At 45.6% G+C, this 17,515-nt stretch overlaps 1 protein-coding gene across 7 annotated transcripts in view; it reads left to right on the top strand.

Moving 5' to 3' along the window:
* The window catches only part of LOC311521808 (uncharacterized protein C11orf24 homolog), a 65,918-nt gene extending 49,544 nt beyond the window's left edge, over positions 1-16,374 (top strand). For all 7 annotated transcript variants that reach the window (XM_084630420.1, XM_084630414.1, XM_084630418.1 and 4 more), the window contains 3 exons: positions 4,347-4,598; positions 13,196-13,312; positions 14,536-16,374. In XM_084630420.1, the coding sequence (XP_084486546.1) occupies positions 4,442-4,598; positions 13,196-13,312; positions 14,536-15,728 (1,467 nt within the window). In that variant the 5' untranslated portion in view covers positions 4,347-4,441 and the 3' untranslated portion in view covers positions 15,729-16,374. The remainder of the gene's footprint in view (positions 1-4,346; positions 4,599-13,195; positions 13,313-14,535) is intronic.
* Positions 16,375-17,515: the final 1,141 nt, after the last annotated feature.

Below are 17,515 nucleotides of genomic sequence, written 5' to 3'. Positions count from 1 at the left end.
GACTTTGGATACCTCTACACTGCAAGTGCTGCGCCACTGTAGTGTAGACAGTTGCTGCAGCAACGAGAGGGGTTTTTCTGTCACTGTAGTAAATCCATCCGCTCAAGAGGCAATAGCTAGGTCAAAAGAAGAATTCCCCCGTCAACCTACCGGTGTCTACACTGGGCTTAGGTTGGTTTAGCTACGTTCAGAGACATAGCTTGGTTTTAGGAATAGACCAGACCTGTGTGCCCTGCAAATAGGGCTCCCAAGTTCTGTTCCTGCTTCAGTCACTTGCTGTTTCACTGGACTACTGCTCTATTGGCTTGAGCAATTGGCATCACGTCTGTGCCTCAGCTTCTTCCACTGTAAAATGGGGATAATCAGACTTACTGACCTACGTCCTCATAGGCTGTTGTGGGGATTTGTTTAGCTATCGACTTTAATAAGGCTTTTGATACTCTCTCACATGACCTTCTCATAAACATACTAGGGAAATATAGTCTAGGTGAACGTACCACAAGGTGGGTGCATAGCTGGCTGGAAAACCATACTTAGTAGTTATCAATGGTTCACAGTCAAGCTGGAAGAGCCTATGGAATGGGGTCCTGCAGGGGTCTGTCCTAGGACCAGTTCTATTCTGTATCTTCATAAATGATTTGGATAATAGCATACAGCATACACTTACAAAGTCTATGGAGGATGCCAAGCCAGGGGGAGTTGCAAGTGCTTTGGAGGACAAGGATTAGAATTTAAAATGATGTTGACAAACTGGAGAAATAGCCTGAAATAAATAAGATGAAATTCAATAAGGACAAATACAAAGTACTCCACTTAGGAAGGAATAATTAATTGCACAAATGCAAAATGGCAGATAACTGGCTAGGCAGCAATACTACAGAAAAAGATCTGGGGGTTATAGTGGATCGCCAACTAAATGAGTCATCAATGTAATGTTGCAAAAAAGGTGAATATTATTCTGGGATGTATTAGCAGGAGTGTTGTAAGCAAGATATGAGGAGTAATTCTTCCATGCTACTCAGCACTAGTAAGGCCTCAAGTAGGAGTAAAGTGTGTCCAGTCCTGGCCACCGCACTTTAGGAAAGAGGTGAACAAATTGGAGGAAGTCCAAAGGAGAGTAACAAAAATTATTAAAGGTCTAGAAAACATGCCCTATGAGGAAAGATTGTGAAAAAAAATTGGGGTTTAGTCTGGAAAAGAGAAGACTGAGGAGGGATATAACAGTCTTTAAATACATAAAAGGTGGTTTTAAAGAGGAGGGTGATAAATTGTTCTCCTCATCCACTGAGGACAGGAGAAGAAGTAATGGGCTTAAATTTTCACAAGGGAGATTTAGGTTAGACGTTTGGAAGTTTTTCCTAACTGTAGGGGTTGTTGAGTATTGAAACAAATCACCTACGGATGTTTTAGAATCTCCATCACTAAAGGTTTTTAAGAACCGGTTAGACAAACACCTGTCAGAGATGGTCTAGATAATAGTTAGCCCTGACCCAGTGCAGGGGACTGGACTAGGTGACTTATTGAGGTCCCTTCCAGTCCTGCATTTTGTTGAATCTAATCCCTTGTGCAAGGTTCTGAAAATGTAAATGACCAAGAAAAATTAGCACCCGGATTCCACAGCCCCAGGTGCACTGTAGCAATATATGGATAGGTACAATGAGCTGGTAAGCATTGGTCAATGCTTTCTCAGAATCCTCAACTTCAGAGATTCTCAAACTGTAAGCATGGCACTGATTGGAGAGACTCATTGTGTCGATGGCTATAACAGGATGCCGAGGAAACCTCCTTTCTGACTGGACAGGAAGATGGTCAGATAATCCTCCTCTATGGTATGCCCACTCTCCACACACACCTTGTTGTGGAACAAGCTTGCATTTTTACAGAGAGCTCCAGCTGAGGAGTCATACCTGCCTGTGAGATGTTTGTGACTTGCTTAAATGAGGAAGGAGGAGGGTGGCTCTGAAAGTCCTGTAGGGAAAAGCCCTGGAAGCATCCAATCTAGTCCATGCTGAACTCTTTGTAAGTACAGGCTTACCTCCGAGACTTCAAGTTCTGAGGCAGCAGAATCACTCCAGTTACAAGGTAAGGGCATGATTCATCCAAAGTCTACTGAAGTCCATGGTAACTTTTCCACTGACTTCAGTGGGAACAGGTATTGGACAAGGACCTATTGTTCTTGCTAGGAATGTGGGAAGGGACATTGCCCACTTAGTTGCATATAGAGGAACAAAGTCTGCTAGACTACGAGCAGTGTGAATTTGGTCCACTAACCGCTGGGGCAGTGTGTGATCTCTTGGGGTTTCCTGGGTTACCTGGACTCACAGCTCGATTTGGAATTAAAAGGAATTTTTAAATTAACCTTTGGAATTGGCAGGAAACTGAAAGCTGCACTGAACCAGCTGTTACCTGAATGTTCTTGGGCAGCGGTCTCCAACCTTTTTATGCCCAAGATCGCTTTTTGAATTTAAGGGCAACCCAGGATCTGCCCTGCTCCTTCCCCAAAGCCCTGCCCCACACACTCCATCTCTTTCTCCCTCCGCATCACTCGTTCTCCCCCACCCTTGCTCACTTTCACTGGGGTAGGGGTTGGGGAGGGGTTGCAGGGTCTGGACTGGAGCTGAGGGGTTTGCAGTGTGGGAGGGGGCTCTGGGCTAAGCTTGGAGCAGAGGGTTGGGGTGCAGGAGGGGGTTCAGGGTGGGGCTCTGGGAGGGGACTCTAGGCTGGGGAAGGGGGTTGGGGTGCAGGAGGGGGTACAGGGTGCTGGCTTAGTGAGGGGGCTCAGTTCTGGGGCTTGGGGTGCGGTCTTCTGCTGGGTAGCACTTATTGCTAAGGCAGGCTCCCTGCCTACCGTGGCCCCATGCCACTCGTGGAAGGGGCCAACATGCCTCTGCAGCCCCTGGAGGGGGCACGGCGCATGGCTCCACACGCTGTCCCTCTCTGCTAGCACCGCCCCTGCAGCTCCCATTGGCCACAGCTCCCCGTTCCTGGCCAATGGGAGCCGCGGGTCCGGTGCTTGCAGGCAGGAGCAGCATGTGGAGGGAGACCCCAGCTGCGCTGGCCGCGTCCAAGAGCTGCATGGGGTCAGAGCAGGCAGGGAGCCCATCTTAGCAGGAGCCCCGCTGTGCTGCCAGAGATCGCGATTGACGGGGAGATCCTCTAGGGTCTATCGCGGTCGACCGGTTGGTGACCACTGTTCTTGGGCATTTCCTGACATAAAAGCAGGGCCAGTTTTAGGCATGTGTCAAGTGTACAGATCCCTGTACTCTTCTCCTGTCCTACCAAGTTGACAGAACTTTAGCAGGACTAGGTACCCCTATATCCAACCACAGTGGCCATGTCCACTCTCCCATGTTTCCTGTGGGGCTCGTACGTCAGCGTGAGACACCCACACGTCTTGCTTGACGTGGGCCTGTAATGTGTAAATGTCGTCCTCCCATCACAAAGGCTGCAAACTGATAGAAACTTGAGGCTATGTGCAGTCATCCTCCCACATAAGCTGTGCTGTGTCTGTAAGGAGTGATGAAAACCATGGGTTTAAACTTTGGGTGGGTTCTGACACCTGACCTGAACTGTGGTGCTCAGCTTAGTCTCTTTGCTATGCGTGTGACATGGTTTTTCTTTTAATTTCACTGTTTTGAACACTGCCTGCCAGCCTGTCTGACTCTAAAGCCCCAATTTAGCAATCTGCAGCTTTGTACCTGGATTAGCCTACTTCCATAGGTTTGATGTTGGTTTGGGGTATCAGTTAACATCTTGATACATCTGCTGGAATTCGTTCACACGTTTTCATCTCATCACCTTTTTCATATGGTTTGTGGTTGACTCCCGCTGTGCTATTCCAGCCTCTGCATGATCTGCTTCAACAGTGGTTGGACAAGCTCCCCCAGACACGATCAGAATGACATAGGGAGGAATTTGTTACATTTTCAATAGCTCTTTCATGTCTGTGTGGAGTATATGTTGTGCATGTGTGAGCCTTAAAACGTCTTGACTTGGGACCTTTGGAAACTTAGTTCCTAAACTATGAGCTAGGAGCTGCAGCTTCTGTCTCACGTGGTTTTCAGCATGATCCAGTGTGTAAAGTGCTGGACTAAGGAGATCAGAATTGTAGTCCTTGCTCTGCCACTGACTGACCTGTGTGACCTTGGGCAAGTCACTTCTTACACCCTCTGTCTACCTGTTTTTTTATCCGTGTAATGGAGATAATGATGGTTACCCTCCTTTATAAAGTGCTGTGAGATCTATAGATGAAAAGGAGTTAAGAACTATTTAAATCTTTTAATGCATCCTCTTGATCTATCCTATCTATTTATTTTTTTCTTTTTTTTAATATTTCCGTTTGACAGATATGTCGCTTAGGACCCGAAGGTAATTGGCAAATGCTTCTCCTGCACAACCGGCTCTAGGGGAGAATAGTGTGATTCCAAGGCCAGCCTTCAAGATGTGGACTGCTGTTGTTTTTTTCCTGTTGATTTCCCTGGGCATATCTGAAAACAGAATTTCCACCTTAAAGGAGAGAGGCACTCGGGTGATACGAATAAACCGGCTGAGCAGTGAAAAGCATTGCAGACGCGCTTGTAGAGGCCTATCGCTTTCAGGTGAGCTGGTCTTCCTTTAGCATAAAATCTGTCTGGGTTTCCATGTTCTTAAAGGGCTCTTCCCCACCCCCCACATTTCTCCTTTTTACTCCATTTGTTTACAAGCATTTATAGCTATGGCTTCTGTGTGCAGTTCTGTGGTGGCTCAATAATTTCTGACAGCTTTGGTTTAAATTGAAAACAGAGCAGCCATTTCCCAGGGCCTTTCTAGCTTCCATAAGAAGCAGCGTGCGTGAGTGCTGATAGTGTGCGTGTGAATGGTGTGAGGTCACTTTACTCTATCAACGTACCATGCAGCCAGATGTTTGTAAGCGAACGTTGCTACAGCAGACAGCTGTGCTGGTTGAGCAATCTTAGTTCACTGATCTTCACACTTCCATGTTTTCTGTCTTGAAAGAAGCTAGTTGCTTAACCCTTCACTAGCTTGGCTGAGACTTGATAATTTAAAGTGACTGACTAGTGATATTTTGGGTGCATAACTTGAGATGCCGTAGGTTTTCAGAGGGTGGGTGCTCAGCATTTTCTGATCAGTCCCTTTTGAGGTGTCTCCATTTGGGCCCAAAAAATCACTTTTTTGAAAATTTTGATCTCTGTAAAGTCAGAGCAGTGCTGCAGTGTGTGAGATACTCACATGTTCCTGAGAGGGTTTAGTTCAGCTTCCATAACACATGGATTCCCTGGCATGTCAGGCCCTTGGGGAACATGAAAATGCATTTTATGCTCAGAATTTTACGAATGTGTGGCTTGATGTGTTGTTTGTTGTTTTTTGGGGTTTTTCCCCCTTCCTCTCCCTCAAAGGTGTCAGGAAAATCAGGCCATTTATTTAGGCGTGTCACAGGCTGGCTGGCCCTTTCTAATAAGCTGGGCTCAGCCTTGTCTGTGATAGCCAGCATATCCCCCAGAATGATGGAGACCTGATGAGTGACCCCAATGGTAGGATATTGGGGAGAGGCCGACCACTGTGAACTCAGTCTAGAGGGGAGCCAATAGATTTCCCTCTCTGGGAAGGGTTTGGGCAAGTCAAGCTGGAGGAGACCCACAGGGAGCAGGTCAGGCTAATGTTTTGGGGGCGGTGAGGAGAAAAGAACTGAGAAAGGGCCTGCAAGGAAATCCCTGATGGAAGCTGTTGGAGTTCCTAGGGAGTGTGGGGAAACCTGCTGGGAAGAAGCCACATAGGAGAAGCTCTGCAGGGCTCAGGAGTAGAGAACTTCAGTGTAGCCAAAGAGGGGCAGAGGAACTGTTAGTTTGGATATTAATTTGAACTTTCAGGGTAACCAAATGTCCAGCTGCAGGAAGATTGAACTTCTAATTGACTTGACTAGAGGCCAGGCCAGGCCATGGAAGATTTGAACAGAGACAGATCATCACAGGGTCCAGGAAGTGGCCACTGGCTGGGCTGGGTGGGAGGTTCTAAAGGCGAAGTCCCTGCAACACCCTAACACCAGGAGGCGCTGTGGCACAAAGAGCAACCACTTACAAGGTTCTGATCTTAAGCCCTAAAGTTGGAAAAATTTGGCCTCTGCCCTTCCAGCTGTCAGCCTGGGGGGACACTGCACCTATATGCTGATTTTATTGATTTACGGAGCACCTGTTGCTCCTGGAGTCATGTGATTATATGAGAATCCCAGTTTCATTGAAAAAAAAAATTCTCCCTCATGGCTGCAGAGAAAAGCTGGCAAATGTGAATCATAAGGAAAATACTAAATTCTGAATCTCTTTATTTTTTAAAACTTTTTGTTTGTTTTGTTTTGTTTTTAAGCCGGTCTCCTGATTTTTGAATGCTTGGAGTTTGCAGTACTTTCATGTGCTTAAGTGCTTTTCTGAATCAGAGCTTTGGGGAAGGGTTAATCCATCCAATTTTGTAAAAACCATTGGTGCCATCAGAGATGTGCTGATTTGGTATCTCACAGAGACTGGCACAGTTTGACCCTGGTCATGGTAGATGCAGGATGGATGGTTTATGTCTCCAAATTTCTCAGTCGCCTTTGCTCCTGCAAGAATGTACTATGTGTTGAAAGATTATCGGGAAAGAAAGGAATGAATCCACCTTCCTTTTCATTGGTTATTTTTAAGGATATTACTAGAGCTACATATCCAAAATACATCTCTTGTTCTATGCTTCTACCCTCCCCAATTAAATTTTATTTTTATTTTTTTACTCTCTCCCCGCCCCCAAAAAAACCCCCTTTGTTACAAATGGATGAGGGGAGCACAAGGTCATAGAGTTTAAGACCAGAAGGGACTACCCGATCATCTAGTCTGATCTCCTGTATATCACAGGCCACCAACCCCACCCAGCAACCGTCCTCCCCACCAACCCCAACAACTAAAATTAGGCCAAAGTGTTACAGCTCTCCAAAGACTAAACTATTGGGTGCCACAGGCAGAGACTAGGAGGGGTCAAGGTGCACCGCTGCCTGAAGCCCTTGTAATGGCAGAGAATTGAGTTAGTGAGAGAGACCTAGATAATTCTGGTAAGTCACCCTCACTCACATGCTGCAGAGGAAGGCGGGGGAAGAAACTGTGATCACCACTAATCTGATGGGGGAAATTCCTTTCTGACTCCAAAAATAGCGATCAGTTAGATCCTCAGTACCATCTTAAAGCACTGTCCCACTCCGCCTAGTCTCTCTCCTCTCCAGCTGTGGCCATCTCTGATGCTTCAGAGGAAGACCAAAAAACCCAAATCCAAAATACATTGGAGAAAGGTGTGGATTCCTTTCCTGACCCCTACTTAAGCCCCGAAATATGAGATTTGACAACATGAAGGTATCAGTCTGTATTGTTAGGCCTGGTCTAAACTAGAAAAGTTATACTGCTATAACTATGCTAGTTCAGGGGTGATTTTCTTTTACCTATATAGTTCTATTGTTATAAGCTCTAATGTGGAAGCAGTTAGACTGGTATGAAGGTGATTTACACTAGTATAGCTTATTCCCCTTCTCATACGGGAATAAACTATACTGATCAAGCACTTTAAACCAATACAGCTGCATCTTCACTGGGGAAGAGTTGCTACTGGACTGTAAACTCTTTGGGGCAGGGACTGTCTCTTTGTTATATGCTTGTACACTGCCTAGCACAAGGGGTTTAGGCTAGTGCCTCCTGATGCTACCATGATGGAAATAATGATGGAGAAATCTCTCATCTTTTGGCAAGGATACTGAGGCCTGGAATTCCCAGGTACTGGACGAGCAAAACCAATGACTCTAGTGGGAGGGATTGGTATTGGGAGGGGATTGGCTTGTGTATGTTGCACAGTTCTGGAAGTTTTCTTTATCTAGCTAGAAACAGGGAATACTTATGTGTTTTGGAGCATAAGATTTCAGGGAATTTCAATCCCCAGCTCGCTGAGAAGAGCAGAGCTAAAGTGTCATAATTATTGGACATACTACCCAGTACAGGAGAATGGAGGGACAGTATTAGCATGTCCACGCAAGCCAGCATCCTTGCTCTCCGCACACCTGCAGGCTTTGTTCCTGCTTGTCTGCAGAGATCTTCACAGTTCTGTTCCTTGTCTCAGAGGCTGAGATTTTTTTTTAATATATATATTGTGTTTAAAAAGTCCATCCTGTGGAGGGCCAGATCTTGGGTCCTGCCCCCTGCACGATTCCCTTTAAAGTATCTTTGAGTGGTTTTTCTTTGTCCCATTTTTTTTTTTTTTTTACCTCCAGTAACTTACTAATTGAGTATACAGACATGGTAGAAAATATGTTGTTGGGTATTAGGGGCTTTTTCCTCCTCCAAACACAGGTGTTACAGGATTTGTGATACCAGTTCAATACAGTTAGCCTGGTATTCTGCGGTGCTTCAAAGGCAGGTGATAGGGTAGGACTGGGAAACTTACACACCTGACCAATTGTGCACGTAATGTATGGGGTGAAAAATTCCTTCCTAACCCCTGCCACGATCAGCTTCTGCCCTGATGCATGCGATTTGATTATAATTTGCCATGCACTGCGGGTGTGTTCTGTCCTATACAGCTGAACTGAAGATGTCATTTCTGGCCCAAGTGGCTTAGAATCTTAAGGGCCTGACCCTGAGAAGTGCTGAATGCCCCAATCACCAGGCAACTCGGGGAAATTCCACTAGGCTGTTTTCTGAGCTGCCGAAGAATGTAAAGGCTTTTTTCCCCCCTCCCCACAAGTTAAGAAATTTTCTAGATGCTTTTTTTATTCTCAGGTAATGTAAATGGCTTATTTTTATAATTTCAGGATTGCCATAGTCTTAATCCTTGGTGAGGACCAGTGGCTTTGGGGATAACTTTAAACAAAAAACACACTACATGCAGCATATGATTGCTCTTCCCCCTGTTCACACTTAATGTTTTTAAGAGTGTATGAAAGTGAATCACTCCGTATACCACTATGTATGAGTTACTCCTGGCTGGATTCTATGCCAAAATATTCAAAAATCTGCTTATTCTATTTGTCAAAATAATGCAATGTAATCACACCAGTTTCAATTGTTTTGGTAATTTATTTAAGCTACAATACAGAAAAAATCACAAATATTCAGCATTTCCTAAACACATGAAAGTTAAGTTACAAACACTTGGTAACTAATACCCTGCATTCCAGTTGTAATTCTGGATTTTCATTTAAATTACATTACAGAACACCAAACCGCAAATAAAAAAAGACAAAAATGTCATTTTAAATTGCTCAGACTTTCACACATGAAAGTCATACAGTTTTGCTAATCGTTGTCCTGGACCTGGCTGGGCACTTTGGGAAGTGCTTGGTTCTGATTGTCCTGACACTTTATTGCCTGCTTGGTAAATGTTCTATTTGCCCTCAAAGTCTTTTTTCTTTTCTTTTTTTTAATGGATAAGTAAAATAAATCCTGCTCTGTAATCTAACCCCATTGTGCTACTTTGGCACAGGAAAAAAGTGAGAGAGCACATAGACCTTCCTAGCTGAGGATTCCCTCACTATCATTTATAATAAGGCTCCTTTACATCACTCTGGCAATGTAAGGGCCTTAAACCTTTAACAGGTTTTATGCTCCTGGGGCAATTGACTGAGAATGGAAACCATTAACAATAGGAATGTTAACAGTGTTACTACGTAGGCAGGCTGCTACATGTCTGCCTCAGAGAATGAGGTCAGTTAACTCAGGCAGACTGCTACATTTCTGACTCTTGCTTGCCTCGTGCATAATGAAAAGCTCTACCCTTCCACACCAGCTAGCTGTAGTAGCACGCAAGAGGGACAGAGGCGCTCGCGCTCTCTCTCGCTTGTTGGCATGTAGGCCCAGCCCACCCCCAGGGGTGCAGAATTCTGTCAGGAGTAATGAGTATAGTGTAATTGGCTTCTGACTGACCAATTGGACACTGCCTGACTAGTCCCTTGTGACTCTGTTCCAAGCACTCCCCATTTTCTGGCTAGCCATCCTGTACAGTCTCCTCCAACGTTCACTTGACTATATTTTCATTAGATCACTGACACACTCTCTTGGGCGTCCAAAACTGTAAATCACTCTTACCCTTCTGCCTTAGCACCAACAAATTCTTCTTTTGCTATACTGTGTTACAGCTCCCTGCGACCTTAGGCTGTTAGCCAGCCAAACAAACTCCTTAGGACCCTGCCAGTCCTCACTTTGCCTTACAGGTTAACGCTTGGTGTATTTCAGTTCCTGGACCCTTCAGAAGCATCTCCGTGCAGCATCCAGCCCCTGTCACTGGATGCCAACAGAAATACCAAGCCCGCTGCCTCAGAAAAGACAGAATACACACTTGGCTCAGCTGAGGGTGCACACCTCCATCTAACATGAGTTTAACATGAGATAAAATAAGAATGTTTATTAATAAAGAACAGAGATTTAAGTGATACTAAGCAGAGATAATAGAAACAGGAAAATGGTTACAAATAAAAGTATAATCACACTTTCTGGAGACTAAAACTTAACAGAAAGAAAAGGAGTACTTGTGGCACCTTAGAGACTAACCAATTTATTTGAGCATAAGCTTTCGTGAGCTACAGCTCACTTCATCGGATGCATACTGTGGAAAGTGTAGAAGATATTTTTATATACACACAAAGCATGAAAAAATACCTCCTCCCACCCCACTCTCCTGCTGGTAATAGCTTATCTAAAGTGATCACTCTCCTTACAATGTGTATGATAATCAAGTTGGGCCATTTCCAGCACAAATCCAGGTTTACTCACACACACACACAAACCCACTCTCCTGCTGGTAGTAGCTTATCTAAAGTGACATTGTAAGGAGAGTGGTCACTTTAGATAAGCTATTACCAGCAGGAGAGTGGGTTTGTGTGTGTGTGTGTGGGGGGGGGGGGGTGAGAAAATCAAGTTGGGTCATTTCCAGCACAAATCCAGGTTTTCTTCCCCCCCCCCCCCCCAGGAGAGTGGGTTTGTGAGTCTCTAAGGTGCCACAAGTCCTCCTTTTCTTTTTGCGAATACAGACTAACACGGCTGTTACTCTGAAACCTAAAACTTAACAGGTTACAGTCCTTGTCTAAGAGAAGCTTTTTACCAAATGCAACCTTTCAGCATCACCCACCCCATTCATGGAATGCTAATAGTGCTGAACTCTTTTTCCTCATTAGAATAACAAAATGTTTTCTTGCTCTATTTTCTCCGAAGTTTGTCTTTGTCACTAGAGTCAGGATGAACCTGTGTCTTCCTATGCTGAATCCATATCTTCATATTAATTTGTTCTCCTGTTTCTCTCCAATGCCTCTGGCATCACCACACTCAATTTGCATTAGAGACGGAAGATAACTATTCCTCTCTCTTTCTGAAAGGAAATCCGTTTCTCTCTTTGTTTGGTTACAGATTTTAAAGTATAGTATCAGTAAGTATCCATAATTCTTTCTTGATACATACATTTCACAGTGATATTAATGACCAGTATGTCACCAGCTTTCCTTTGATATCTTACACATTTTTTATAGGTAAATATGATGGCCATGTGTTAGGTTTAGAGAGTTTCAGGCCTGATAGGCATTCCTCTTACATGGCAGTGAACCCTTTGCCAGTGGGCATTGGACAGATCTTAGGGTACATTCTACACTTCAATTAAAAAACCCATGGCACCGAGTCTCAGAGCCTGGGTCAGTTGATCTGGGGTTGGGCTGTGGGGCTAAAAAATGCAATGTAGATATTTGGGCACAGGCTGGAGCCTGTGCTTTGAGGTCCTCTCCCCTCAGGGAGTCTCGGAGTCTGGTCTCCAGCCCAGGCCCGGCCAGCCACAACTATGCTGTGGGTCTTTTACTGCAGTGTAGATATACTCTTAAGGCAGGGGTGGGTAAACTTTTTGGCCCAAGGGCCACAGCTGCATGGGGAAATTGCATGCAGGGCCATGAATGTAGGGCTGGGGCAGGGGGTTGGGATGAGGGAGGGGGTGTGGGAGGAGGTGCAGTGTGCAGGAAGGGGCTCAGGGCAAGGGGTGCGGGTTACGGGACAGGGCTCAGGGCAGGCGGTTGGGCTGCAGGAGGGGGCTCGGTGCAGGGAGCTCAAGGCAGGGGGTTAGGGGGCTCATGGCAGGGGACTGGGGTGGAGGGGAGGGCTCAGGTCAGGGGGTTGGGGTGCTGAGTGCAGCAGGGGGCTCAGGGCAGGGGGCCAGCATGTCCGGCAGTGGCTCCTAAGGGTGGAGTGGGGCAGGCAGCTCTACTGCGCTGCCCTCGCCTGCAGCAGGTTCCACCCCCCAAGGCTCCCATTGGCTGTAGTTCCCCGTTCCCGGCCAATGGGAGCTGTGGGGGGGGGGCGGTGCCTACAAGTGAGGGCAGCGCATGGAGCCCTCTCCGCCCCCAGGGCCGCAGGAATGTGGTGCCAGCTGCTTCCGAGAGCAGTGAGGGGCCAGGGCAGGCAGGGAGCCTGCCTTAGCCCCGCTGTGCCATGGAGCTGGCAATCCCGCAGGCCGGATTGAAAGCCCTGACAGGCTGGATCTGGCTCGTGGGCCATAATTTGCCCTCCCCTGTCCTAGGGTCACAGTCACGATCATTTCACATACTTTGGGACTTCACACCCCGGAGTGCATTAGTTTGTGGAGTGGGGGAAGACACCAGTAAAGAGAGGTCTCTCTCAGCACTGTCTTAAAAGGAGTACAAATTTTAGTCATGATGTGACCTTTCCAGCAGATGAGGTCAGGTAGGACTCCTCTAATGTTTTTTTTTTAATTGGCCAGTAGCAGGGCTGTTGGGCTACTCAAGGTGATATATTTGGTTCCAGTGGACTCAAGTGGGGAGCTCTGTGAACTGACCTACCTGGACCAAATTCAAACCTGGTGCAGCTCCATTGGTTTCACTGGAATTCCAGCCACTTCGGCCAAGTCTGAATGTGATCCTGCTGGAATGCTGATTGTTATGGGTTTCATAACAGAGGTTCCTGTTATGAAGTTTGAAGGACATTCAAGTTAACTTGGAATTGAAACTACAAAGTAGAGAGCTTTGTATATAGCACATTTTGGTCCATTTTTCTGTTGTGTGTAAAGGAAAACACATGGCACAGAGAGATTTTATTTTTTTAAATCGCTTTGCTAAGGGTAAAATCCGAGGACCACACTGGGTCTGATGTGTTTTTTAAAATCAGGACTTCCTTCCATTTATGTGGCCTCTTGTCTTGTGTTTTAGGTAATCGTTACTGCAACTGGTCAGTGTTCTATCAGAATCGCTGTGTCCTTTTACACTGTTGCCATCTGTATGTGTGTCAGAATGCCAGCACTCAGGACATTACAGATCTACTTGGAGGTAATTTTACACTGTCGGGCTCCTTGTAAAACGAGATGGCGCAGTCACCCTTAAGATAATAAGATTGCATCATACTAAGTACTATACACTCAGCGCTTTGCTGCACCTCTGGCTGAGAAGGGGGAGCACAAGATATGTTTATACTTTAGAATCTGTCCATTGGAAGATTTTGTCCCATTGTCTCTTCTGGTAGTTGCAATATTGAAAGAACATGGTGTGTTTTTTAAAGAAACATGATTTTTAGCCTGTCCCTGTGAAAGGGCTCACCTATTGCACCCTATACTCTGTCCTTTTGGAAGACACAACCAGAAGGGCTTTAAAAAAACAAACAAAAAACGGGGTGGAGGAACCCTGAAAGGAGGACACCTTGGGATTGGATTTCCTTTGACTGCCAGGATGTCATGCCAGAAGTGGCACGCTGCATGGGTAATCAGAAAGGCATTAGCAGCAATTGCTAGCCATGGTTTTACAACAGCAGGGGCTTAAATTTTAATTAAAAGTGACACCACAATGAAATGGAGCTTGTTGGCAATTGGGGAACCAATCTTGAAATGTGTTTAAAAATTCCTCTGTACACAAATTTAAAAAAAAAACAAAAAAAAAAACCTCCCTCGAGCTCGTCCGTGGTTCATTTTGCATTGTCAGAGGTTGCTTGAGGATTTAACGGCTTACCTCTTTTAATGCTTATAGGATTCATGCTGCTAAAAGCCTGATCATCAGCTGAGGCGCCTTACGTATTTAAGGGAAATCTGTCAAAAAGTTTTAAGAGGGGTAAAATTATGGACCTAAATAAAGGCCTTGAATGGTGCCTTTTAACATATAAGAGCACAGCCCTTTGGCTTCTGACCCTCACTGGTCAGGTCAGAGTGAGGGGTACTGCTGCTCTGCTTTTGAGAACCAGTTTGAAAGTTGAAGCGTTACTCTTCCTTTGAGCAAGTCAGAGGGTTCCAGGCCTGGAGAGACAAATGACGGAGGTGCCTGGCAGAGAGGGTAATCCAGAAAACGGTTCAGCTTATTAGAGGGCTTTACGCAAATAATAGAGGATATGCTAGGTTTGATTGTGATCTTATTTACATTGGAGTAAATAGGGCATAACTCCATTGAAGTAAGCTGCATGCCATCTGCTTCAGGAAGTACTCCTGACTTACCTCTGTGTGAATGAGATCAGAATTAGGCCCACTGGTTTTTGAACTTATGGACTTCCTTGTGTTTTGTTTTCAAAGAACTTGTCCTTAAGAAAAGAGAAGCACAGCCACCTGGCCGAACCGGCAGGCAAGCGGACTCTGGCACAAGCCAAGAAAACCAGACCGAGAGTCGAGCGACGGCGCCACCTTCACCATCAGGTCAAGTAAGGACCGTAATGACAGGTCCCAGAACGACCCCACCAGCAGTAATTACACCTGCTGCCGCCACCACCACATCTAAAGCCACAACCACCCAATCCACCAAGGGAACCCCAGGTGAGATAAGTACAACTACTCCATCAGCCACAGGTAATGAAACTGCAGAGATCCTTGGGGTTCTGACAGGTAATTCTGCTATCCTTACCAGCACCATGTCTCCAGCTGCCTCTTCTCTCGTTTCAAATAATGATACTTCTAGCTCCACGCCCACAGCCACCTTTGGAAAGACAAGTAATAAGGTGTTCACTTCAGGAGCTACAAAGGCACCAGCGCCCTTGTCTCAAACTACTATTGCGACTTCTGAATCGAAAGTGAGGACTGCAGTGTCCCAGACAGAGCATTCCAGTGTAACCGTTGCCTCCCGGTTGCCTTGGGATGCCACACGCAGCACTCCCACGCCTAGCATAGTTAATAGTGTGGGGGTTGGCCCACTGACAACAAGCTTATCTATAGCGACAACCACCGACAGCCTACCGGACTTGAAAACACATTCACCAGATTCTGCAGTCACCAATCCATCTTCAGAGAGTGCCAGTCCCATAATGCCAACAATCAAAGCTACTTCATCAGCTGTTGAGCCCCTGACAACTACAGTGGACAGGCCCCAGAATATCACGGGTAAGCCATCTCCTACTATCCCAGTCCGAACAAAGACTTCAGCAACTAACCAGCCAATGACAAAGGCCACCAGTGGGCCTGGGGTGATAACATCTAGTACTTCCTTGACTAAGCTTACCACCATGGGTCCAACAAATGCACCCAAAACAACAGCCTTGGGCAGTGGCAGAGGTCAGCAAAACACAGACTATGACAATCTGCTGATTGCCACTGGGCCTCTGACTCAGTACTTGGTGGACACCAGTTCACTCCTGGCAGTACTTCTATTTGGTATCATTTTTTTCATAACCGTCTTAGTTCTATTTGCCATGCAGGCCTATGAAAGCTATAAGAAAAAGGACTATACGCAAGTGGACTACTTAATCAATGGAATGTATGCAGACTCAGAAATGTGAGAGGCAGGGGTGCTGAGAGAGGCTTAAATACTTATCAAGGAGATGGAAAGCCTGTGACTTGTTCTTTCCCCTGTTTGCTTATAAGACAAACTGAAAGTGCTTCCAAATGACTTCTGGTGCAATTTAGGAGAAATGCCATGTATTCTATAAATTTTTTTTATCAACTGTAACAGGTTGCCATAAGAGCGGTAGTGATTTCTAGAACTCTTCCAACTGTGCTTCTGCCAATGATTTTTGCATTGTAAAATGAAGCTACTGGGGTGAGCCATCACCCTCTGAGAATGGTATGTGCTTCCTAAGCTCTGTGTTTACATTTGATTTCAGTTTCTTGGGTTTTGTTAATTTCACGCATATTCCCATTTGTAAAACGGGGATGATGATGCTCACTCACCTTCAATGAAGCACTTTGGGCTCACAGGATGAGAAGTGCTAAGTATTACTCTGACTGTGTTGGGGAGTTTTTAATTGTGAGCATCGTGTTTCAAGAAGCTTTCTGCTTGTGAAGAGAACTGTTTACAAGATGCTATTAACACACTGCTTACCGCTGATTTAAGATGGTTCTTCCCAAGGTGCAGATCATTGCATTTGCATCTATATGATCTTATTTTTGTATTCAGTCACTCAATAAAAGGGGACCTGGAGGGCATGCAATGTTGTATTTGTCTATATTCCCCCTCCCCATCCCGCCCCCAAAACACATCTTGCAAGTGAGCTGGTATTTCTTCGCAGCTTATAGAACTAGCTCAGCAGGACAATTCCAAGCTTAGGGCCCAATCCCCTGCATAGGGTTGAATGCCCTCAAGCCCACTGGTGGCACAGAGCAGCTCACCAGAAATGCTAATCTTTCAGGATAAAGCCTTCGTTCTCCGAGGCCCTGATCCTGCAAATGAGCTGTAGGTGCACAGAGCACGTTGACTTCAATGCAGGATCGGAGTCTACATTTGCATTCAGTTCATATTTGGAGGGAAAGCTTGCATGGATCTGATCCTTGCTGTCTTTTCCAACTGAGTACCTCATCCTGCAACCAGCCCATGGGAATTTGGCCTCCTGTCCACTAGCCAAGGAAAACATGCGCTCACCGCATTGTCCTAGCCACAAAACCAGTGCAAGATTGGGATGTTGGCAAGCATGAAGGCTTGCTTTTCACTGCTATTTCAAAAGCAATTGGCCTCTTCCTGAGGTGCCCTACATCAGGACCATAGTCAAGGGGGTGCCGTAAATACATTTAATGATCCTCCACGAATGTTCTGGGCTGACTAAAATATCTCCTTTGGCTGAAATGTTAACATTAATAGAAAACTGCACCAAAATATGCTTGCCATATTTACTAGCTTTGGCAGCCCACCTTTGACTAGAATCAGTTTCTTTCCCACGTGCTCTAGGGTCTAGTGACGGGCGAACCTCAGAAGTCCTGGGCTTGGTGTAGTTGTTCATCCAAACTTCTTGACTCCGCAAAATTTGGATGCAACTTTCCCACAAGAGCACGCTTTTTCTTGCAAGATTTCCAGTATTTCCTGCTTCCTGTCAGGCTGGAAATGCCACAAGAAAACCTTTCTTATGCTGTTTTGCTGCTTTGTGGCCAGAATCAAAGTGCAGAGGTGTGCTATTAATGAGAGCAAATTGGGTGGGTGGTGAAGTTAACTAAACTTTTTCAAACTGAACTGGTTTGCCTGTCTCCTGATAAGTTTGAAATTAAAACACACATGCATTGGATGTGCTGCATGCCAAGTGAATAGAGCACATTTCAGGTTATTTAGGTTTTTTTTTCCTGCAGCTCACTTAAGGTC

Source organism: Lepidochelys olivacea (genome assembly GCF_965140295.1).
Source record: "Lepidochelys olivacea isolate rLepOli2 genome assembly, chromosome: 6".
Taxonomy (NCBI): domain Eukaryota; kingdom Metazoa; phylum Chordata; order Testudines; family Cheloniidae; genus Lepidochelys; species Lepidochelys olivacea.
Note: the sequence above shows the minus strand (reverse complement) of the source record. Positions and strands in the feature narration are given on the sequence as shown.